General features: G+C 44.5%; 3 protein-coding genes across 4 annotated transcripts; 1 reads left to right on the top strand and 2 right to left on the bottom strand.

The window, feature by feature from the left end:
- Positions 1-199: 199 nt before the first annotated feature.
- med6 (mediator complex subunit 6) lies at positions 200-4155 on the bottom strand. Of its 2 annotated transcripts, XM_037486385.2 has the most exons (9): positions 4008-4155; positions 3819-3866; positions 2272-2431; positions 2001-2092; positions 1820-1902; positions 1594-1702; positions 1254-1369; positions 1119-1146; positions 200-830 (listed from the first exon to the last, which is right to left on the bottom strand). In XM_037486385.2, the coding sequence occupies exons 1-9, from the start codon at positions 4042-4044 to the stop codon at positions 700-702; spliced, it is 804 nt and encodes a 267-aa protein (XP_037342282.2). In that variant the 5' UTR covers positions 4045-4155; the 3' UTR covers positions 200-699. The 2 variants fall into 2 exon arrangements, with proteins under 2 accessions (XP_037342282.2, XP_037342283.2); XM_037486386.2 differs by lacking the exons at positions 3819-3866; positions 4008-4155 and adding an exon at positions 2972-3191.
- A 187-nt stretch (positions 4156-4342) lies between these two features.
- On the top strand, positions 4343-7716 carry LOC119227533 (tetratricopeptide repeat protein 9A). Its single transcript, XM_037486387.2, has 3 exons — positions 4343-4793; positions 5180-5362; positions 6870-7716. The coding sequence occupies exons 1-3, from the start codon at positions 4343-4345 to the stop codon at positions 6950-6952; spliced, it is 717 nt and encodes a 238-aa protein (XP_037342284.2). The 3' UTR covers positions 6953-7716.
- Positions 7717-8433: 717 nt separating this feature from the next.
- Positions 8434-22028, bottom strand: map3k9 (mitogen-activated protein kinase kinase kinase 9). Its single transcript, XM_037486328.2, has 11 exons — positions 21000-22028; positions 19553-19966; positions 16311-16491; positions 14460-14608; positions 13896-14071; positions 13207-13447; positions 12707-12829; positions 12394-12535; positions 12075-12187; positions 11053-11808; positions 8434-10926 (listed from the first exon to the last, which is right to left on the bottom strand). The coding sequence occupies exons 1-11, from the start codon at positions 21388-21390 to the stop codon at positions 10472-10474; spliced, it is 3141 nt and encodes a 1046-aa protein (XP_037342225.2). The 5' UTR covers positions 21391-22028; the 3' UTR covers positions 8434-10471.
- Between the last annotated feature and the right edge of the window lie 809 nt (positions 22029-22837).

Raw genomic sequence — 22837 nt, 5'->3', positions numbered from 1 at the left:
CGTTTGCTTTGATTTTTTCTTCCATTCCCTTAATTAATCTTTGCCTTTTTTCGGAGCTTGAAACCACCCAAGCATGTAACCGGTCAAGTATCTTATGTATGGAACCGCTAACAACTCCAAGATATCTCCACTCAGAACATAACACTGATGAAGCAAGATTCAACATTACTACTTGTCAGCAATCAAACACAAAACAAGATACAGTAGCAGGTACATTTTAATACGTAAAAACAAAAAATATTCTGTACAAAAAGACAGATGAGATGATGCATTGTGACACATCACCTTGTAAAGCGGCAGAGGAATCAAACTGTCCTCTGAAATGATTACAACACAAATATTACGCCGATGTCAACAGTAAACTGATGCTGAAGTCAGGTTATCATCAAAAAACCTCATCATGGGGGAATATAGCTAAGTGCCTGCTGACATCACGCATTTGACCCCAGTTTGTAGTAAAGCTGCCAGAAATGTCACAGATGCCAAACGAATCATGTGCACATGACCTGGGTTGCAATGTAAAACAGGTATTTTTTGGTGCCAGTTCTTTCTTAGCTTTGTGTAAACTGATCAAATGAGCAGTGGGGCAGACGATCTTAAGATTTGACAAGAGAACAAAAATACTGTGTTTTTTGTTGTTGACTTTTTTAGGTTTTCTACTTCCATCTTCCAAGAGGGTGAGACGAATGAACGATCTTCTCACTGTAGTCTTGCCCTCTTCTCAGGAGGCGGTTTGCTTGGAGGAGCTGGGGCGGAAGACTTTGTGGCTGGTTCCCTTTCTTCTTGTTTAATCGCTTCTGTGGGGGGTTCAGGCTCTTTCTTCACCTCAACTACAACAGAACAGGATGAAATTAAAGGTAACGTTGAGGATTATGCTGATATTGTGCAATATATTCACGCCATTATCAAAATCTGACTACTGAAATTTAGTCACATGGAAATATATGAATAATAAGACATACGTCTATGGTTAACAGTATTAAAACAAGTGCACACTAATTACAAATGCAAAACCATAATCAGGCAGAATCTGAAGGAAAGATCCTAATTTACAGCAGATATCCACTGATATTTTATAAAGCTTCAGGATGTGAACACAAATTATTTTAAGGGCATACCTGGAATTGGCTTCTCACCGGGCTTGGGCTGAAATTGTAAAAAGAAAAACAACCACATTAACATGAAATAAATTGTACAAATAATGAAAAACGTTAATAACTGTAAAGAGTGGCTGTGACATGTGTAAAATGTACCTGGTAGAATGTCGGTGGAAACTTTGACCTGAGGTCTAAAAGGAGTGTGTCAACACGGTGCCTCTGAAACAATGAACTTGGTTCCTCTTTCTTCTTTGACTTAGGTTTGTTTTTTTCTACAAAAAAAGTGACAAAAAAATTGGACGATAAATCAGCTTTCAACACATTCCTTCATATTAAACATGATTTCACCATTATACAGATTTGGGACAGCAAGACACAAAAGCTTTACTTCTTCACCATTTTTTTTTAAATATCTGTGATCTCCTTACAGGAACTATGCTACTTTGAATAACAAAGTGTTTTAAATGTAAATTTAAATAAACTGTAAAAAACTAACCTCTTTCTTCCTGGTCCTTGAAGTGCCACCAGTATCCTTTGGATGGGTGATAGCGACAATACGCCATGGCCTCATCGAAAGCAGACTGGATTCCATGAACAGCAGACAGCTAAACCAGATGTGATTTATGTGAAATGATTTGGTGCCAAATCTAAAAACCGTTATAATGCTCTGCTCAGATTGGATTTTACTATACATAAATTCTACTATAACTATAAATTCTTACCGCTCTGGAGCTGATTACTGTTCCCAGATCCGGGGCCTGATACACCACTCCAGCTATGATGTAGTAGTCAGCCAAAGGAATTACTGTAGGATAAAAAAAAGTGGAAGTGGCAAAAATATCAGTTCTGAGTGTTTTTTTTATTGTTTTATTGTTTATTAATATCAGACACTGCACTGCTCACCTTGTGTTGCCGACTGCCTTTGTTGTTTCCGGATTATATAAAGAATTGGCTCCTGAGCATGAAGAAGAATGTACTCCACTCCCACCATCTGGCTGCCAATAAGAAAGAAAAGATGTTTTGCTTTTAGTTGTGTTAATGGCACTCATTACTACTACATGCAGCTCCATTGAACACAAGTATAATTCAATGTGCTACATAATTTCATATTTTCTTATTCATGTGAAAGAATTTTTCAAGGTAAATCTGATTGCATTTCGAAATCTAAACTTACTTCAGATGTTCCAGAGTAAGCCGCTGCATCTTCACTACTTCATTATTACAGGTTCGGTCATAGAAGGGGTTACTTCTCTCCGAGAAGTAGTCCAGAACATTCCCGGGGTTAAGAATCGGTACCCAGCCGCTGTCCACCCAGGATATCCCAAGAAGGTTGTCTGCAAATGAAACGCCTATTTAAAACCTTTGTCCTAAACTAAAGACAGATCACTTGTAACAGATCACAAAAATATTATGATCGTGCTGAACGAGTTTAAAAGGCATAAAAGCATATCGGACAATTACGGCTGAACCCCACTGTTACGAGTTAATGTGATCGAAACTGCTAACTAACGTAAAGTAACTGTAGGCTGTCAAGTGTTAAATTAACTTAAGATGTTTGATGTGCATGTATAACAGTATACAAGTTCTACCCACATCCTCACCGTAATTCATATAGGATTCCTAATTTGGGGATTTATTGAAAACTAGTCAATGTTTAATTAAAGGTGATTTTAGCTTAGTTAGCTGAAATGCTAAAAAAAAAGCGGAAGACATGCTAATCGTAGCTTATGTTAGATTCGCGCATTAAGAAATATAGTTTGGACCTTTAACCAGGAAATATACGCGGAAGCTTTATCTCGGGGGGGAAATTGTGCATTATTAAATGCCACTGAGACAAAGAAAATGGAGAAATAACAGATTGCAGATTTAGCTACCTCTGAAATCCACCGCCGCCATGTTGTAAACAAGTTGTCTCACAAAGAGGACGTTTTCAATGAGCTTCTAGTCGTGGTTTGATGACGTCATCATAATCGTTTTAATTGGTTAAAATGGGAAAAGGGCACGGGTAAACCACCCTAAACGTAATAAATAAACAAGAACATGTTTCACACGAACTCACTACTGTTAAAAGTGTCCTTATTGTTCTATTTTATATCAATGTTCAAACAACCAAATAATATCACATTATTAATCACTGTCAAATTTTAAACGACTCTTTGAAACTTATTGGAGATGTAAGCCAGTGTTGTATGACTGCATACTTGACATTAACTGCAGGCATAAAACCCAAAAGTGCGTGATTTTACAACAACACGCATCAATTGATGAGCATCACGCAATCATTCAAACGCTTTCATGGTTATTTCTGATCGACGGCATTTGCTCCAGAGAGCCGAAATTCAAGAGACACACCCAAACAGCTGACTTTACTGCCCAGTGAATGTAACAGGACAGATGTGTTTATGCACGGTGAATACACGCACACGCACGCACGCGCGCGCGCACACACACACACACACACACACACAGAATAGAGAGACAGTGTTGTTGAGGAAATGGCGCGACATGAAAAGCTCTTTTGTCTAAGGGACGGCCGTACTCATCACCTTGCTCCCCTCTTCATAAGGCTCGAAACGACATTACCCCGAATAACCTCCGGTTTGAATGACATCATAGCCTGACATTAGGGACTGGAGTGCGCCCAAAGCGGCTGCGCGGAATGCAAGCATTCTGGGGGATGCGGGATGAGACGACAGACAGGATCATCTTTAACTGATTCACCTGAGTGGAAATGAATGCATTCCTCCGGTGTGAGATAAGATCGAGAGACTGAAAAATAAGGAAGGGGTGGAAGGTGGAAACACACGGGTTTTTTATATGTATTGCGGTTATTTATGGTGTATTTCCTTTTATAACTCTGAGATTTGTGTCAATTCAGAACCAATAAGGCGGATTGGAGTTTCCAATTACCTACTAAGAAAACATCGTCACTCTGGTTTATAATCATTACAAATTTTGTCCATTTTTTTCTTCAAATTAACCGATGATGGAATTATCTTCAAATGAACTCATAATAAAATCAAACCCTCTCCTCTTCCTGCTGCAGGACCCCCATAGGACTGGCGTTGTAATTATTGACCAATCGGCTCGTCGGAGGAGAAAAAAATACGAGACGAGGCTGCAACGGAGGAGCGATCATCTCGCAGGGTTGCGCACAGAGAAGACGTAGCTGCCGCCGAGAGGATGCAGTGAACGACCGTGTGCTCAGCTAATCTAACGGCCGGACGACGACGGCGGCAAACAGCATGATCCAGGCCGGGCACGACGGCAGAGGCAGCCGCACCGACAACAGCGGCGGCTCCCCGAGGCTCCAGCACTGCGCTCAGCCTCCCGGCAGCAGCGGCGGCGGCAGCAGCCGGACCAAAGATGCCAGACACCAGCAGCAGCGGCATCATGGAGGGTCCATGCTGAAGCAGCCGTCGCTCAACGAGCCAGCCGACGTCGTGAGGCGCGCGCTGGACTTCAAGAGCCAAGGCACCCAGTGCTACAAGGACAAGAAGTACCGGGAGGCGATCGGCAAGTACCACCGCGCTCTGCTGGAGATCAAGGGGCTGTGCAGGGTGCTGGGGGATCCGGACACCGGCTCCAAGCCGCCGTCCCCCCTCCTGCCCACCATCAGCAAGTCCAGCACGCTGACGGATGAGCAGAAGGGCGCCATGGAGAACGCAGAGCTGGAGTGTTACAACAGCTTGGCTGGTGAGACACGCACGCACGCACGCACGCGCGCATAGACACGCAGACGCGCGCACACATACGAGCCGTCTCTCACACACGCACGGTGCACGTATCAACAGAGAACGATTTTGGGAGTGAGCTCATGCATGAGTCATGATGAAGATGAGTCCTTCTCAGGCTTGCCCCACTAGCTTCCTCACTTACTGTTGATATCCGCTTCATGTTCAGAGCATATTAATTAAACCCTCGCTCCATTGATTTGTTATATTTGTGTTACATTTAAGAGCAAAGAGACCGTCCTTGCTCTCTGCCTGACAGGTTGTGTAATGAAATTCGAAGGTTGGCACGTTCTTTATCATCAGTAACTTTTTCACTCCTCTAATCTTTTCTTCTTTTTTCCACGCCAGCTTGCCTGCTGCAAATGGAGCTGGTGAACTATGAGCGAGTGAAGGAATACTGTCTGAAGGTGCTTTACAAGGAGGGGAAGAACTTCAAGGCTCTGTACCGGTCCGGCGTGGCCTACTACCACCTGGGAGACTTCCAGAAGGCCCTTTACTACCTGAAGGAGTCAAACAAACAGGAACCGTCAGGTCAGGGCTGAGCCACATCTTCCCTCCATAACAAACAGAAGTGGTTCCATTTGTTTCACCTTCGACCTAGTAATAATAAGGCAGCAATATAATAATATAAATAAAGCTTTTGACCAAATGCAAAGTATGTCTTTTTCACCATAGACATTTTATTTAGTAAGTAATACTTACTTGTAGTACGGTCAGAGGGGTTACGGCTGTCTCTAACGTCCTCGTTGAGTGTTCCACGGCTCTCCCTTATGTCTTTTAACTACTTAGTAAGTCTGAAGGGGAGAAAACAAAGAGGACAACAGATGTGTGGTCCTCCTGACATATTACATCTACTTGTAGAAATGGTAAATAAAAACGGAAGAGCAGAGGAATTCAAGCAGAGACGACGTTACGCAGATTTTTTCATCAACCATTTCATTTTGTTATTGCCGCTGTTTTGATGGAAAAAGTCCTATTAATCATTGGACAATTCCCTCTCATCTCATTGGGCGAATGCCTGGAAGATGTTTGAATCAGGCCGTAAAAGTTGAAAATAAAAACCCTACATTTCCCCTGAAATTTCATGACATGGTCATAGGGATAATGGTATTAGTTGTAGCACACCTCTTATTAAAGGTCACCCGTAGATTTCTGGTCATTGTGGTCATATCATTGAGGTCTAAAAAATGAGGTCTCTTCAAAGATCATTTACAGAGCTGATTTGTGGGCATTGTTAACTTTGCTGTGGTCTATCTTACCATCTTCTTGTTCCCTACTGTTGTCTGTGCACTGCTACGCTTCTTTGCATTGTTCTCCCACCTGAAGAATAGCTGAATAATGTGAGACCACTGGCAGGTATGCGCATTGCGTCATCTGCGCGCCTGTAACCGTATGTCACTACCAGCGGCCCAAAACACGCTTTTATGTTCCTCTTCTACTGTCACACTGGCTGAGAGAAATAGTAGTAATAGAAATAAGTACTTATAATATTCTGGTGACCTACTTGAAACCTGTTGGGGCCCTTCAGCTTTTCACAAAGCCTCATTTTGGGATCCATAGCTATGAACAAACGTGTCACTCAGTGTCCCTTTTGATAGTTTTACACTGCATAAATATTTCTTTGAAATGATCAAAAAACCCTGATTAAGTCGCTACACAATGGCTATATTAAATACGTATTAGAATATAAAATATCGTTTTTTGATACCATATTCTACCCATTTAATAGGCCTTTCAGAAGATCGAATGAGATCAACCAAAGACTAATCACTTTCTCAAGATTCATTCTTTTTTTCTTTTAAGTGGTTCATCTCTTGGCATTGAGTGCTTTGCTGTTGTCATAAAAATGATCAATGACTGCACTTGGATGATAACATAATTGTTTGCTTAAAACACGCACGGTGAACTAGGACAAAAGCACTGTGTCGTATCTGGAATGGAGTATGAATGGAATGGAGGATTTAAGATCATATTGAACCACCATTTTCCTGTCAGAGCAGTATTTAAAATCAACCCTTTCCCTCTTTTGTTTTCCCAGACACCAATGCCATCCGCTACATCCAGCTGACAGAGATGAAGATTCGCCGAAATGCCCAAAGGGAAAAGAAGGAGGCGACATAAGGACTGTCAGTCTGATGGCTTCGCAGGCGTCAGTACTTTCAGCCCAACTGTGTGCCACCGAGACCTTACACACCACGAGAGGTGTGAAAACACATTTGTTTGCTTTTGCCTCGCACAACATCACGTTGGCAGTTATGTTATTGAACTTCATTGTTGTGTGCTCGAAGCATTTTATTTTATTTTTTTTAATGTATAGCACCTGATGCTGCGTGTCTCTCTCAAAACCGCCAAATTGATCCATTGTCACAAGCCTTTTGTAACCCTTACAAACTGATGCACTGCCAGTCCAAACATTGCACATACAGGCCAACACTTGTGATAGACACAGGAGCAACAAGTTCCAGCATGTCCGCAGGCAAGTGTAACTGCAAAATAGCGCGTGCCCTCGAACAAGATGTCTCTTGAGTGGAACCGAGTAAATTAATTAACAACCACCTGCACACTTTTTTGAAAGTATCTTTTTTTTTTTATACTCTAGATTTTATCTGAAGTAAAGGTGCTTTCATTAAGTAGGTTTCTAACTCATGCTAATGCATGAGGGCAAGACCACCAAGAGCACATGGGTGCTAGTGGAAGAATGAACTTAAGAGGGAGATCACAACATGTAAATAGGCTGCTTTGTATGACTCATGAAAAATATAACGGAGCAGCGATTTGTGTTTATTGATGCCAAAACAAAGCACTTCATTCACAGCATTACTCTATTAACAAATACTGTATGTTTATTGTAAAGGTATGTGTGTAATAAATGTCTACTGATTGAAGTACTTTCTGTTGTTGTGATGAAGCAGTGAATTTTCCCCATAAGTTTGGGATTTTCAATTTCTCCCGTGTTCCCAAAAGGCAACATGTGCAAATAAATAAGTGAAGCAAAAGTGATTGAAATGATTTTACCCCCTTTCCCTTTGGCAGCTTCCACGCTGAGGTTTGAGTAATAAGTTGGGTCCTGATCCAATCAAGCGTTTCTCGATGCAAACCAAGATGGCAGCCACCCAGTTACGGGAGAAAGTTACATGGGAGAAATGTGCCTTTAGGGCTTTATGTCAGAAACCTCCTGGGTTAGGTTTTGAAAAACATATGAGGTATGGGTAAAGGAAACTTCTCCAATGTGGCTATAAAAACCTCGTCAACCAGATGAACCACCATGCTACATCACTCAAGAAAAACAAACTAGGTTTAGTCTCTACGAACTCCTGAGATCAATATGTGGCTCCTTAGCTGCTGAATGCAAAACTGTGCTGGGAAAAACAAACATCACAACAAGAGGCGCGAGAGTGAACCAAAACAGTAAACCTTTGAGCCACTAAAGTCAAAACCAATGAGCTGAAAGATGCTTTAACACTAGGTTCGGCGGATTGGTTCATCGCTCTGAACCACCCCCTTCTATATCCTGAATAGTTTGAATTATTATTACAAACATGTAGATAGTATACACATTAAGGGAACAAAGAGCCTTATACAAGTAATGGCGACCCAGTTACATTGTTTCCTAGGATTTTACTCGAATCAGTGTGTTCCAGTGCAAATACATGTCAGTCCATAACAGTAGTATTACCCACTTGAAGAATGTCCATCAGCAACAGTAAGATCAGCTTATTTGTGGTAACATTTCAGACAGATAACGACACCTTGGCCGCACCTCAGACAATAGAGCTTTGTTTCAACTAGCACCCTCAGTTGAAATACTGTGTTAGTACAGTAAATCGAGCATGTTCACATTCTGCACATCCCTACAGAATAAGCATTTGCATTTACACGTACATCGGGTCACCCTGCGGAACGAGGACGGACTCCATCCTCCAGGCTGAGAGGCCACATAACATTTGAAAACCAAAAGAGAAACAGGCATGAAGAGCAGTCATCTTTTTAAATAATGGAATTTCCCCATCTGTGACTGCGTCAGTCACTTGGCACTTCCAGTATTGGGAATTCCCTCGTCAAACCAACTGGGTCTAGTTGAAGCAAACAAACGTCAAAAGCAGAAACCAGAATTGCGCACAGACCAGTTTTCATGCATTAAGCTCAGTTAAATAACTTATTTGATTGTTGGATTTGGAGCGGCAACAAATAAATACTTACATTTTTTAAAAATCCGTTGACTTTCATAATTAAGCCATTTTCAACAATTCACTTAAGCCTGTGTAGTCATCAAATTGCTTATTTGTTCAGGACAACAACCCAAACGTTAAGACAAGATGAAGAAAAACAGCCAATTCTCACATTTGAGATCATGGAATTGGGAATGTTTTCACTTCATAATATTGATACAGCAACTCATCGTGTCAGCTTTAGTTCTATGGTATGTTTCAAACTACTCATCATCATACCTCATCATTAAAATGTTCAAAACAACAACCTTATTTATATTGTGTGAAACACACAAATCAATATAAAGTGAAATGTGACTCCATCTTGTTTGAAGCCACAGTAATCTACAAGAACATTCATATACAGGTCTCAAAAATCAAGGCAAAATGCATTGAATTATAAAAATAAATAAGAAATCAATCAATAAATACAAATAATCAGGAATGAACTTCAACATGCCACCAGGGCCTGCTTCAACACTTGTGCAGTTTGTCAATTATTATACATTACGTCCTTCATTCTATCTTCACCATAAACATGTGAGGCAGACGATTTATAGAGTTCCAAACGTAAGCTTCACTCTTCAGTTTGGAAGAAACGCTTCTCAACTGGATGCAAACAAGCCGATCCGACAGGGCCACAAAGAATGGACGGTCACATATTCGGTTGCGACTTCCTGACAGTGTTTTGGACCCGACAATAAGCCAAGCGTTCTTCTTTATAGTACAGTTCACCGTAGAGGGGCTCCAAACGGTGCCAGACATTATTGTGCTGACACTGCGGGTAAAAAAAAAGAAGCAAAAAGAAGTGCTCATAATATACAACATTATCCCCCGTCTCCATCACCTGGGATATTGCTGTGTACAAGTGGTGATGACAGGTACTCTGTAAGCCACCAGCACAGGAGAGTGAGCTATACAGAGAAGTTAAAATATCATGATGCAACAAGTTACAGATAATCAAATGCAATGCTTTTCTTGACGATGCAAAAAGCCTGAAGCTCTACATTCATGACGCTTGCTAAAAGTGCACTTCATTGAATGCACAATCTTGAACGCAAACTTGAAATAAAATAGAAATGTAAAGCTTCATTGCCACGTTGCCTTAGAGCCGATACACAAAGAAATCCTTTCCAATGAGAAGTGACAAGGTTTCTGTGCAAAGGAGCGAAATGAAACCACTCTGATGCATTAACAAATCCTGGGTGTCTCAAAATACTTCTCTAAGCCAAATTTGAGGGTTGCAATACAACAAATGTTAGCTAAAATAGTCACAGTAAAAAAGGACTTCCTGTAATTTAACGGCAATAGATAGTGAGCCACCCCCCCACTTAACCCTGATTAAAGCTAAAACAGATTCATCCCGTCAGTGCTGATTGACGCAGAGCTGAGCATCCAATGGGTGCCAGCTGGTCCCCTCCCATGAAGCGAGTTAGGACCAGTACCCAGGTCTGTGGCGGTAAGGGGAGTCTTTGGGGAAGCTGATCTCGGGCTTACAGAGTGGGACGGTCCCGTCCCGGCACTGTCCCTCATCCAACCGATCCAACAGGTTTTCCTTCTTGCGGGGCGAGTAGGGCGTCGGGGCCTCTATTGGGGTGGGCAGGACCGCAGGGTCCCTACCGAACTCCACAGTTGGAGGGGTCTCCGTGCTGGAGGTGTGGGCGGGGGACTCGCCGCTGCCCAGGCTCTGTCCGTTTCCCCGGGGCCTCGCTTCCGCCCAAAACTTCTCGCAGTGTGCCCGCGGTGAGGGCCGGGGCCGGGCCACGAAGTCAAGGGTTTTGGGGCGTTCAGGAGCACAGCGACGCCGGGGAGTTGGAGGGAACACAAGATTTGGATCGGGAAGCCGGGGGACCTTTGGACAGTCTTCTTTTAAACCTCTGAAGCCTCCTGTTGCAAAGAGGACGAGAGAACAAAACCAGATTGAAATTGGTTGGTTAGCAGGACCATTTTAGTGATTCATCAAATATCAAGTGTCAAGGTGCACATGCTGTTAAAACCGACTGCAGACTTTACCCGTGTTCTCGAATGCCATTTTTTCTGGCAACGGTTCCAGATTATTAGAAGGGCAGCTCTTCTTGATGGCCCCGTCTGATGGTGTTCGACGCAGAACCCGCGAGGAACACGGGGCGGATGGTACATGCGTGGGTGTGAGAGACTGGCGGGGGTTGCGCTTGAAGCTCTCGAGGTGGGTGTTGACCAGCGGGTTGATGGGCGTTTGGGCGGCCGGATGGCGTTTGAGCGGCGAGGCCGAGCGGCACACCAACAGCTCCTCGCTGTCGGAGCGCAGGAGCGAGCGGGTGGAGTTGCAGTCGGACGCCGATGACAAAGACAACAGGGTGTAAGAGGGGGGCAAGCCGCGCTGCGGCAGCGAGGGCGCCGAGGGTTTGAGCGGGCTTTCCCGCCGGAACAGTCTGCGAGTCGGCGGGCTGGTGCTCCGCCTCTGGCCCCCTGTTCTGTGGAAGAAACCTTCCCACCTGGACTTGATGTTCTCCTCCGGTTGGGCCAGAGTCAGAAGGTTGCAGCCCAGTCCGACGGCCGCCAGCAGGGCGCCACAGCCCAGCAGGACCAGCTCGGACCGCCGCCCTCCGCCGGGACTCTTCCTGCATGGCGGTGTCCCGGGAACCTGGCCGCCTGGGCAGTACTCCCCTCCGTCACCGTCAGCAGCAGCAGCGGCGGGGGGGGCGTGGCCCTCCTTTTGGAAGGGGATGCAGAGGTAGGACTGATCGGGAGCCGCCCCCGGCTCAGTGGTGAAGCAGCAGTCTTCGTTTTCTACAAACAGGATCATTACGGAGCATGTAAACAGAAGCCTATACATAGCCAACCAGTAATTGTGGATGCATAATGCGTTTTTTTGGGGATCAGCTAGTTTACACAGCCACACACACATGCACATCTGTGAGCCACATGTGAGCGAACAATCCGTCTCTCGCTTTCTCCTTTCGACCTTTTTGCAGTCGTTGACCTTTAGCCTACAGCTGTGCCATGATTCGGGTGTGCAAGCTGTGTGTGGGACAGAGGGAGCTGGCCCTGCTTACCCATCTCCACGAGGCTGGGGACTCCAGGGACTGCGGGACTGTGCCTCGGGGACCTGCGTAGGTTTGGGGCGCTGCAGGACCGCTGCCTGCTGCCTTCATGGGGAGGCTTCACACTGTCAGGGTCAAAGGGTCAAAAAAGGAAGCACTATTTCCTCTCTTTGTAAACTAACAAACTAAACTAGCATTTGTTGGCTCAAGTTGCAGTTTACATCAATGCCGTCGCATCGTTTTATCCTATCATGATGCCTCCCACCACAGCTGTCAGACGCATAAAAACATTGAAAGCGTTTTTCGGCTATCCAGAGAAAGTGGGACTCACGTGGCATCGGCGCTGTGCTCCCTGTACGGGCCACAGCCGCGGGTTCTGCCCTTTTTCCTGGAGCCCTTCCTCTCACCCTCCTCTTCATCCTGATGGGAGCCTGCGTGTCGACCCCAGGCTGTATATCCCTCCCTCGGAGTGACTGGAAAACGAGACAAAAAATTTAAAAAAATATTATGAAAATAAAAAAAATGAGAATAGATATCTGTGGAAAGTATCAAATCTAAGGAATGACTGGCCCGAGACAAAAACAAGTTGATTGAGACAACTTTGTAGAATAACATCATAAACCAAAGTAAATGGTGGTGCTCACGCTGGATGGCTCTCAGGCGGGACAGCACCGGCGGGCTGCTCGGTGGACTGGAACCGCTGCCGAGCAAACTCCTCCGCCGGTCGTGTGAGGGAGACGCCTGCACTGTGATTTTGTGCTGAAAATCTAAATAAGGATAAAATAAAAATAAAAATAAAAAATAACATAACACATTAAATCAGTAATCTTGTGACAATATCTAATGGACAAGGTCAAGAGAAATCACTTCTTCATTCAAGGCAACACTAACAAGCTCAAATATCCCAATGTTTCATTGTAAACCTTCTTGATGTTGATGACATAACAATATTAGATGTATTAGTTTGGACACTGAAGAAAATGTTAAATTCAAACTGGAGGGAGGTGTAGTTTTAATTCTTAGATTAAAAACTATTATTAATGGCCTCGAGCTCACATTTATGAAATTGTGCAATTTCTAAGGCAACACTTAAAGTAGATGTTGGTCCAGATGATGTGTGGTGCACAGGGTTGGATTTCCGTACCTGAAGGTAAGCTGATCCTGTTCCCATCCTTGACTTTGAGGCGGTTGCGGCGGAACTTGCCCTGCCTGCTCTCCACGTGGGGCTTTTCCTGGTACAGCTGGTGAATGATTATGTTGAGCTCTCGCTCCAGGATGTGGATCTCCCGCTCGGCTAGCTCCTGCTCGCGCCTCCTCAACGCCTCCTCCTGGCATTTCTGCTGCAGCGCGGCTTGGGTCAGCTCCTCCTCCCACGATCGCAGCTCCTGAGGGAACAGGCCACGACGCCGTGGGAGAATTAGCCAGCCGTGAAAAGGTCCCGATGCAAACACCACGTAAGTCATTAGAGAGGAGTCAAAACATGAAGACCTCTCATCTTTACCTTGCATCTCGCTGAGGTTCAGGAGAACCATGTCGAGGAAATCCTCAGAAAAATGACATGTACCTGCACCCTTGACCCCATTCCCACTGCTCCGATGGAGTCACATAAACCCACTCTCAGTCCTTTCATCACCACCGTTGTTGACCTTTACTTTCATTCCGGCTGTGTCCCACCTGCTCTTAAGGTTGCATCCGTCCCCTCCTCAAGTAGCCCACCCTCAACCCGTAGGTTATTTTACTTGATTTTTAACTATGTTTTGCCATCTCTGTCGCACTCTGAGATCTGCTGATGAAGAGTGCGTTATAAATAAAGTGTATTATTTTTATTATTACCTTCTCCTTGGTCCTGAGCTGATCAAACATCTCCTGGATCTCCAGTTTCCAGTCATCCTGCAGAGAGTGGAAGGACTCGGCTGGCATCTCAAAGAACCCGGACTCTTCGATGGCCGTCAGCTGGTCCAGAATCAACGTGAACTGCGGTCGGGAGTGTGGGTCTGCGCTCCAGCACTCTGAGATAAGATAGTGCTTCATTAGTCCTGCACTGGGAGAACTTACATTTCTGTGGCACGAGATGAAACAGTTGAGCCAAACATCCCTCAGGAAAAAAATATTTTGGACCGTCAAATGTTTTTTTAAAAGTGATCAAATATTGATGATGTTTATAAGATGCTACTCGTCCAAAATGGAATTCAGAGGAATTTGGTGCCGTAGCCAATTCAACTAAGTTCTCTTTATGAATTTAAAAAGAAATGTTCAAATGGTATTCTAATGGTATTCTAATGGACACGGAGGTTTGGCCATGGCTGTCCATTACAAAACTGAAGACAGTTAATAATTGCCATTGCATTTGGAGACGATCCTTTGCTTTGGCCATTGAGATCAATTACTTTCTCTTACCTTCCATAAGCCGTGCGAAGGGCTCAGGACAGGTCATGGGAATGGGCAACGCCAGCTTGTTCATCGCCACGCCGTAAGCCACTGCAAGACTGTCGATGCCACGAAAGGGAACTTCTCCTGTTAGCAGCTCCCACAACAGCACACCGAAGCTTTATTGTTGGAAATAAAAGAAGAAAAACAAGACGACAATGAATCCAACTACTCATTGATACGATTTGAATGTACACGTTATAAAATGCGAAGGTGTAAAAACATGGTTCTGAAGAATGTGTGTATGAATATGGGAATGTCAAGCAGGACTTTTGCTGAAATATTGTTTGTATCTACAGCAAAGAACATGGTTTAAAAAAAACAGAAAACAGGTTTTAGAATGGCAATATTTTGCATGGATGCAAATACCAAGAAAGAAAAGGTCAAAATAGGAAAACAAGTAACGCAGCAGGTAACATATCCATGAGAACAAAGGCAAAACCACATAAAAAAAAGACGCAGGAAGATTGGGTTGTCTTTTTGGTCATTACTTACTGGGTTGGTGATTCATTAACCGAATCCCAGCAAATGTGCCATTTTTATTCTACACTTGCCTGTAAGACAGGTCTGAATAGTCTGAATGCTGGATTTTTGTTCCAGACATTGCCAACAACTCCAGACTAGTTAGAAAGTCCAAAAAAACTAAATATAAAAAGAAGGTGGGTGTCAAATTTCTAATATTCTAGTTGAGTCCATATTTGTTGGTGCTTAGCTATTTATTAAAGGCTTGTCTAGTTACATCTATGACATTGATCCTACTAAAACGACATCGATCTTCTTGGTAACTCTTCTAATGAATGCAGCTTCTCCTCACTGATCACACTTGTATCCTGTTTAAGAAGGAAACACTGCATTCGGTCGTGAACAGGTGAACCAGACTGTGAACTGTGTGAAGACAACAGATGCCAGAGAGGAAACGTAATGACTCACTACAGCAAAGCATGACTCCGTATATTGAGAACTAGATGTTAAAGCCTAAAACAAAAATCATATACAGAGCATAACCAATTAGCTACAGTTGTGTTGACATGTCGAACACCTGTTTGACATGGAGATCAGACCAAGACATCATTATTTAAGATATTACTCTGCTTATTCCCCATTTAAAATCTATGAATACATGGATTGTAATCAGACTTCCTCAGAGTCCATGGGGAGGTCTTTCAATTGCTCGTTTAGTACAAGCAGCAGTCCAACCCCTAAAGAGTAACACAATGCCTCACATTTGAGAACCTAGTCATTAAATGTTAGTCATTTCTGCTAAAATTATGGCACGACCAGTTTGAAATGAATCAGCAACTTTGTAGATAATTGACCGTATGGATCAAATAAAATACCACAAACACAAAGCCAACATACATCCCAGCATTTTTATGCTTATAAAACATTGTGTCATCTTGATATTTTAATTTGTTATATTTACTATAGTAATTCTTACTCTTTATTAACGAGCCTATTCAGCAGACGGGAGTATGCCAATCTGCATTTCACCGCCTACGTCTGAGCATGTGACAAGTAAAAAGTCTGATATTTTCCAATAGAAAAAAAAGGATTCATTAAATATACAGTTCTATAACCGAGTGCATTATATTTAACCGTGTTTGCATAAAACGTTCACATAAGAGCCACACAAGATGAAATCTCATGCTGCACGGATAAATGTTATGTTAATTAAGTTAATAATGTATAATTATAGTTCCACGCACTCCTTAGCCTCATGGAGTCTGTGCTTTGTTACTACAGCAACAGCTGAACTTTCTCTCGTGCACGGTGAAGAAACCCTTGGCCAGAGGTTTCATTTATTTTGCTTCCTCTGCCCACCTCCACACGTCGCTACCCTTGGAGAACGTAGATGAGCGGATGACCTCGGGGGCCATCCAGGCGTAGGTGCCGGCGGCGCTCATCTTGGTGGTGCGGTGCCACTCCCGAGCCAGCCCGAAGTCTGTGATCTTCAGAGTCTTGTTGCTGAGGTCTTCCATCTCAACCCTCTCGAGGATCAGGACTGAGGTGGTCGGTGGAGGTGGTGGGGAGGGGGGGGGATGATGCGGGGGATGTCGTTTGAAGGATGCAAATAGGCAGGTGGGTTGGCGGTAAAGTAATAAAAAAGGTTTCGGGTCATCAACACGGGGAGAGCAACGTTGGGAGGGGCGGCAGGAAAAGGGCCGTCAGACCCACGATGAAACACAACGCAGGTGGGAACGCATAACATGGCGGACGAACGAAAACAGGGTGCGGGTTGGCCATGATGAAAAGAATTGGAAGGATAAAAGCAGAGTAAAGAAAAGAGAAACGAAGAGACAGTGAGCCACTACAACAGCGGAAGAAGTGATATCACTGAGGAACAGGAGATTTCAAACAAACAGCAATACTACAGTTAAACTACAGAAATAGCCTCTTGGGACACACCCGTCTGCTCTGATAGGCTCTAAAAAAACACATGCTCTCTCTCCCTCTCTCCCCAGTCAGATCCACAGGGCCAGGCCATCTGCTGCGGCTGTGCCCGATGGAGAGGGCGTGTCTGCAGGTTGCAGAGCACATCAAGCGCCCCTTCGTGTGCTTCTCATGTGGCTCGCATGCTACAGACGCACTTTCCAAAGAAACCAAAACCCAGACATGTGGCAAAAGAAAAATCCTGCTCCTGTGTAGCTCAAGAGACAGAACATGATCCGGCTGATCCCCCCCCCCCCCCCCGAGGCCCAACGTATGCACTTACTGTAATGCACAGTGCATTAAATGAGGGCCTCTGCTAAACGGCATGCTGTGTGAAAGGGAGGCAGCAGAGAACTGAAACTACAACCCAGACAGAACCGTCATGATTTAGTGTTTGCTGCCGTCACCCCCAAGTTTAATGCATAATTGATGGCGCTTCGCATTCACGCCAGCAAAAGCTGTTTGTTGGATGCCGCTGAAGAAAACGATTGAAAAAAATCAGTATTCAAGGCACTCGGCGCTCCACTTTCAAATTTTGATCACATAAATTAGTCAGGGAAAGACAAGAGTGCACCAGGCAGAATGGGTTTTATTTGCAAGAAGTAGGTGTGTGTAACATGTTTTAGTTACCAGATTAGGTGGGAGTATCTGGCTTGTACAAATGGGTCCAATATTTGTTTTGCTGACTATGGAGCAAAAGAATGATAGAGTCAATTAACCGACGGTTTAAGTTAAGTGGCTGGGAAAAACCCATGCAAGTAGGAAAAGGAAACACCGAAATGTGGTGTTCCCCAGGTAATCGTATTAGGTGTATACACTATTAGCGTGAAAACAATACTGTCTGCAGCCTTGCTAGCTGCCCCATGCTGCTGTACATCAGTACCGGGATGCTTAAAGAAGAATGCTGGATAGCGATGGCAACGTATAGAACGTTGTTCATCCTAGTTTATCATGCTCACATTAGCTAACAAGCATTAAATACATCTGAGGCTGACGGAAATGTAAATAGTTTTGCAGGTATTTAGTTGTGGAATAATTATTATTGGTACTTAGTATTGGAAAATACCGGTAAATGAAAAAATATTTTTTTTTTTTTTTGAGGAAGACCAAAGTGGTGTAGTGTGGTTTGATTGACAAAAACTAAACCACCAAGTTGGGCCTTCGTAGTGGTTACATCCGGTTACAGTAGATGCCCCTCCATCAATCCCCATTTAGTGGAGATACTTTAACCCTGACAATGACTGGTGGCTTACTGACTGTCATCTTCATCCCTAGAGGCCTGAAACGTTTGAACCTTTTTTTTTTTAAGACACGGGGGTTCATGGTATTGCCTCCAACCGCTTCCTCACCACTGTGATGCGTCACAGGGTGGAGTCTCGCGTGCCACATCCTGAGCGACCTCTGGAACCAATGATTAGAGTTTCTCAGCCCAGCGGTTCAGACCACACAAAGAAAGAAAAGGAACTTGGGAAGAAAATCAAGTCGGATGTAGATTTCTTAAACTGTATCTGAATGTGTCCTTTTATTTGACAGATGATGAACGAAGAACTCCTTATTTGCCACAGAATGGCATAGTGGTTTTTAAATCACATAAAAACTACTTAGAATCTACATTTAGGCTTGTGGATTAAAAAGCAAAGACAAACTGTGGATAAGACTCTGGCATGGATTACAAAGTAAAAATGTGCACCAGCGTGATGTACTGCCCCGTGTTGTGAAGAAGGCATGAGTTCTCCCCCGAGAGATCAGGGTGGCAACTGGTTAGCCTGATTTAACACCTTAAAAGCATCCTATTGGGGGGTGAAGCGCTTGAGCTGATCATCGGAGGAGGGCCAATGGCAGGCAAGAAGCGGTCTGTGAGGATAGTCGGAGCCACCAATAGGAAGGAGGCTGGGGCAGAGCGCTGGACAAATCCCCAGTAATAGGCTTGGGATTTAGGGGATCCAGTTGGGTAAAATGCAAGATTACAACTGCTTCACAAATATACATGCAAACTCATTTTGCTTTCTGCTCTCTCATCCAAACAGTGATGACTATCAGTGAAAATCACAGCGTGTAACAGAAAGCCTGCATGAAACATGAGACTTCATCATTACATTACACTGCACATTTTGCCACATGCCTGCAACTACATGCAAAAAACCACACTAAAGACACAAGGGACGAGGGCTGCAAGTACAATGTATTGATAGATATTGATTTAGTGTAGCCTCTAATTAGAAATCATTTTGAATGGGTCAGAAGCTGCTAGAACCCACAGGGGTTTTTCAAAGTACATGACTACAAATCTAACTTGATTTGACAATTAACAGAAACATAATAAAAGGCAAAAGTTAATGTGAGGTACTATGTCTCTGTCATGTTTATATATTTGGAAACTTCAAATATGAGAATCAAACTGTTGTTCAGACAAAATAAGTCTTCACAGGAAATTGTATTAGGAATTGGTGAATATTTCCCTGCCTTTTTAAAATGAAATCAAAAAACTAAAACGATTATTATAATAACAATCAAAACGGAAGGTCATTTATTATCTGTTGACTATAGAATTAAGCATAATTCTTGGTGAAATGCTCAAAAGAAAGCAGAAACAACTATGCCGTACACACGCACAGACAGACAGACAGACTTACTGTTGCTGGACTTGAGGTCCCGGTGAATGATGGGCACGATGGCCTGGCTGTGGAGGTACAGTATGCCCCGGGCAATCTGCACTGCCCAGTCCACCAGCGTGCACGGAGGGATGCGTTTCCCAGCGAGGGCCCGATTGAGGGGGCCCCCCCGGGCGTACTCCATGATCAGACACAGGTTGGGCTCCTGCAGACACACCCCCAGCAGACCCATAATGTTGGGATGGTTGAGCATGGCGAAGAGTTTGGCCTCCTGACGCACGCTCTCCAGAGTCTGCTCCGGGTCCTCGTCGGGGTCCCGCCGAGCGGCCTTCACCGCCACCTCTGAACCCCGCCACACTGCGCGGTAGACTTTTCCGAAACCGCCAACGCCAATGATTTCCTCCAGGGTCAGCTCCGAGAAATCAATCTCCAGGACTGAGGAGAGGTGCAGGAATAGAGGTCATAGAGAGGTAATACACTATCTCATCCCTCAACATTGCTCCTCGTAACCTCGAAACCAGGTCATCCAGCTGAAGGATGCCTTCACTAAGCCGCCCTGCTGCCCCAAATACAGGATGCTGAAACTACCACACAAGTGGGAGTATCCGTCCTCATGTCTGGCAGTGTACTAAGCACACTGACCTTGATGAATATTTCAGGTGAGATGGCATGTGAAAATAGGCCAGCTTCTGCAGACTATGAGGAGATAAAAACGCGCAAAGACAGAGACAGCAAACAAAGAAAGCCGAGGCGGTGTGGTCCAACAAAACAGACTGTGCTTGTATTGTTCGGCCTTAAAATGCAACCTTTCATGCCCGTTGAAGCTGATGCACACACACACACACACAGACACACACACACACACACACACACACGGTTCGGTCAGTGGATTTGCTGCTGAAGAGCAGCCGTTTGCACACAGACGTGTTCTCCCTTTCGATTTGAACTGCTTCTGATTTCACCTTACTGGATCTCTCAGGAGGTCTTGCCTGCACATTTAGCCCCGGGAGCGTTTCTCCACATGCACAATTTGACACGTCTTTCTCCCTTGCAGCACAGTCTTGGTGCAAACACACTATCAATCACCATGGCATTGCATGCATATCACGCGAAAGCAATTCCTTAAGGAGAACAAACACTTTATTTATCGCAGAGGACTTGCATGTCTAGTCAGATGTTCCCTGTGCCGAGGGATGGAGCACACATTGTGCAATGCAATTTGAGGCGGGGTGCATCACACGTTGCATCTGGCTGCTGGCTTTGACAAGCGGTGTGATGAAGAACGGCCCTGATGCTGTGAGGATGGGCACAGCCCGTTTCTAGGCCAACCGGAGTGCACTGCGCCTACCGTGACACAGCACTCTCACCGTGCGTTTGTGTCTCCGGCCTTCTGACAAGAGACGCGCACAGACGCACACGGCAGCAGCAGCTCTAGCCCCGCATCGGTTTAGCACAATGGGATACTCACGGTGCAGAGGAGGCACGGAGTACTGCTGCTCCGAGGTGTCCCGGATTTCCTCCGGGATGCCGTTCCCGCTGCTCACATAGTTGGATGGGAAAATGCCAACCCGGTCTGCGATCATACCGGTCCACCAGCCCTCGTCTCCGGACACCAGGGAGTCCTTGGACAGGACCTCCACCAGGTCGCCCCTCCGCAGGCTGAGCTCGTCGTCCGCGGTGGCTTCATAGTCGAACACGGCCGTCCAGAAGCCCGGCGCGGCGGGTGGCGCATCCGGCGCGGCGCTGATGCCATCATCCGGTCTCGGCCAGCGAAAAACATCTGTCTCTGCTTCTTCTGACGAGGAAACGCACGCCTTGGGACTCAAACTATTGTCCAAAGCGGGTTTGAAGACATCCATGGACGCGATCCATAGGAGCGACCTGGATCACTGCAGGCGCATCCACCTGACGCGGCCGGCTGGCTGGATGGGGCCCGGGGCGCACCGCGTCTGCACATACAACACACCAAAGCTAAGTAGCGGCTAATCCCGCACACACACGCTGCAGGGAAGCAGAAGCGGCATTCTGCAGCATCGTCTCTCTGTCTGTCAATCAATCAGTCAGTCGGTCAGTCCCGGCTGGCCGCTAACAAAAACACAGCTCCAGCTTGATGATTTCCGATGCACAATCCTTCACCCAATCATCGCCGCAACCCTTCGGACGCGGTCGCCTTTGTTTTAAGCCAATCGTATCATGTGCGAATCGTTCCCGGCTTCCTATTGGTGGAGAGACACGTCAGCAGCAGGTTAGCTCCCGCCCTGCGCTCAGGGTCAATAGCTGGTCCCCCTCCGAGCGGCGTGAACCGGCTGCACGCAATCAAACACATTCAAGGAAGCTTTAGTTTTCTTCAAATTGTCTCCTTTATTTAGTTATTGACACCCCCCCCCTACCCACAAAAAAAGAAATGATCAAAACATAACAAAATACTCAAGTAATGTTCAATTCCATGCATAATTCCCTGAAATAAAAACAGAATCCATAGAAAGGAGTAAAAAACAGTCAACATAACAAATAGTCAAATGAACAATCCCAACTATTTCAACTGTGTAATGAAAGGATAAGGTGTGTGTGTGTGTGTGTGTGTGTTTTTTTTAACTGATTAAATGACATCCTCCCCATGAAACAAAAAAAAAAGTTAATCCTAAATGTGACATGGAGAGACATCAGGAATAAACCCTGAGCTTTGAGGACATTTAAACCTGTACTGTACAAACACAGGAGATGCCATCAGTTTTTTTCTGTAAAAAAATAAATAAAAGGATCAATGGGCCAAAGAGTGAAAAATCCAACCAAGACTCAAATTCGGCTCAATTTCTGATTTGTATTCAGGACATCCTCAGTGTAGTCGCACACAAATGGTACAGGTGAAACATGGTATTATGGAAGACCATGACACATAAGACAGCATATGACGTGTGTTGCCGAAAAAAAATGCTTCATTATGTTTACTTAATTTATGAGGATGAACGGAATTGTATGAGTAAAATAAATAGCTTAGTTTTAGTTTTAAAAGCCAGAATTAGGATATATACATTTTGAAATTAAGCTAAAAACTTTCAGTCAGTCGAAAGTACAACCAAAACTACATTGAGTGACTTCTATCTTTTAATTTCGATAAACACTCGTTTTGAAATGATTTTTTCTAAACATTTTCTTTCTTTCTAGCAGAGATCTCCTGTTTTTAATACCAGGTACAATGGAGGCCATTTTTAAGGCTGTATCTTGTGAGGGAAGAGAGAAAGACAAAGTATATTGAAGTGAGAGACAGGACATAATAAATATAATTAATGTAATGTATGTATCAGA

The sequence above is a fragment of the Pungitius pungitius genome, chromosome 14, assembly GCF_949316345.1.
Source record: "Pungitius pungitius chromosome 14, fPunPun2.1, whole genome shotgun sequence".
Classification (NCBI taxonomy): domain Eukaryota; kingdom Metazoa; phylum Chordata; class Actinopteri; order Perciformes; family Gasterosteidae; genus Pungitius; species Pungitius pungitius.
The sequence above is the reverse complement of the archived record's forward strand: the minus strand, read 5'-3'. Positions and strand labels throughout refer to the sequence as shown.

What these genes read in the sequence shown, in the direction of transcription:
- med6 (XM_037486385.2), bottom strand. Translation starts at nt 4,044, where the DNA reads ATGATTATAAACCAGAGTGACGATGTTTTCTTAGTAG. An exon ending in CTTACTCTGGAACATCTGAA is followed by an intron (nt 2,093 to 2,271) that starts GTAAGTTTAGAT and finishes TCTTATTGGCAG; the next exon opens with CCAGATGGTGGGAGTGGAGT. An exon ending in TTCCACCGACATTCTACCAG is followed by an intron (nt 1,147 to 1,253) that starts GTACATTTTACA and finishes TTACAATTTCAG; the next exon opens with CCCAAGCCCGGTGAGAAGCC.
- map3k9 (XM_037486328.2), bottom strand. Translation starts at nt 21,390, where the DNA reads ATGGATGTCTTCAAACCCGCTTTGGACAATAGTTTGAGTCCCAAGGCG. An exon ending in CAGGATCAGCTTACCTTCAG is followed by an intron (nt 12,830 to 13,206) that starts GTACGGAAATCC and finishes ATCCTTATTTAG; the next exon opens with ATTTTCAGCACAAAATCACA. An exon ending in AATGGCATTCGAGAACACGG is followed by an intron (nt 10,927 to 11,052) that starts GTAAAGTCTGCA and finishes TCTTTGCAACAG; the next exon opens with GAGGCTTCAGAGGTTTAAAA.
- LOC119227533 (XM_037486387.2), top strand. Translation starts at nt 4,343, where the DNA reads ATGATCCAGGCCGGGCACGACGGCAGAGGCAGCCGCACCGACAACAGC. An exon ending in GTGTTACAACAGCTTGGCTG is followed by an intron (nt 4,794 to 5,179) that starts GTGAGACACGCA and finishes TTTCCACGCCAG; the next exon opens with CTTGCCTGCTGCAAATGGAG. An exon ending in AAACAAACAGGAACCGTCAG is followed by an intron (nt 5,363 to 6,869) that starts GTCAGGGCTGAG and finishes TTGTTTTCCCAG; the next exon opens with ACACCAATGCCATCCGCTAC.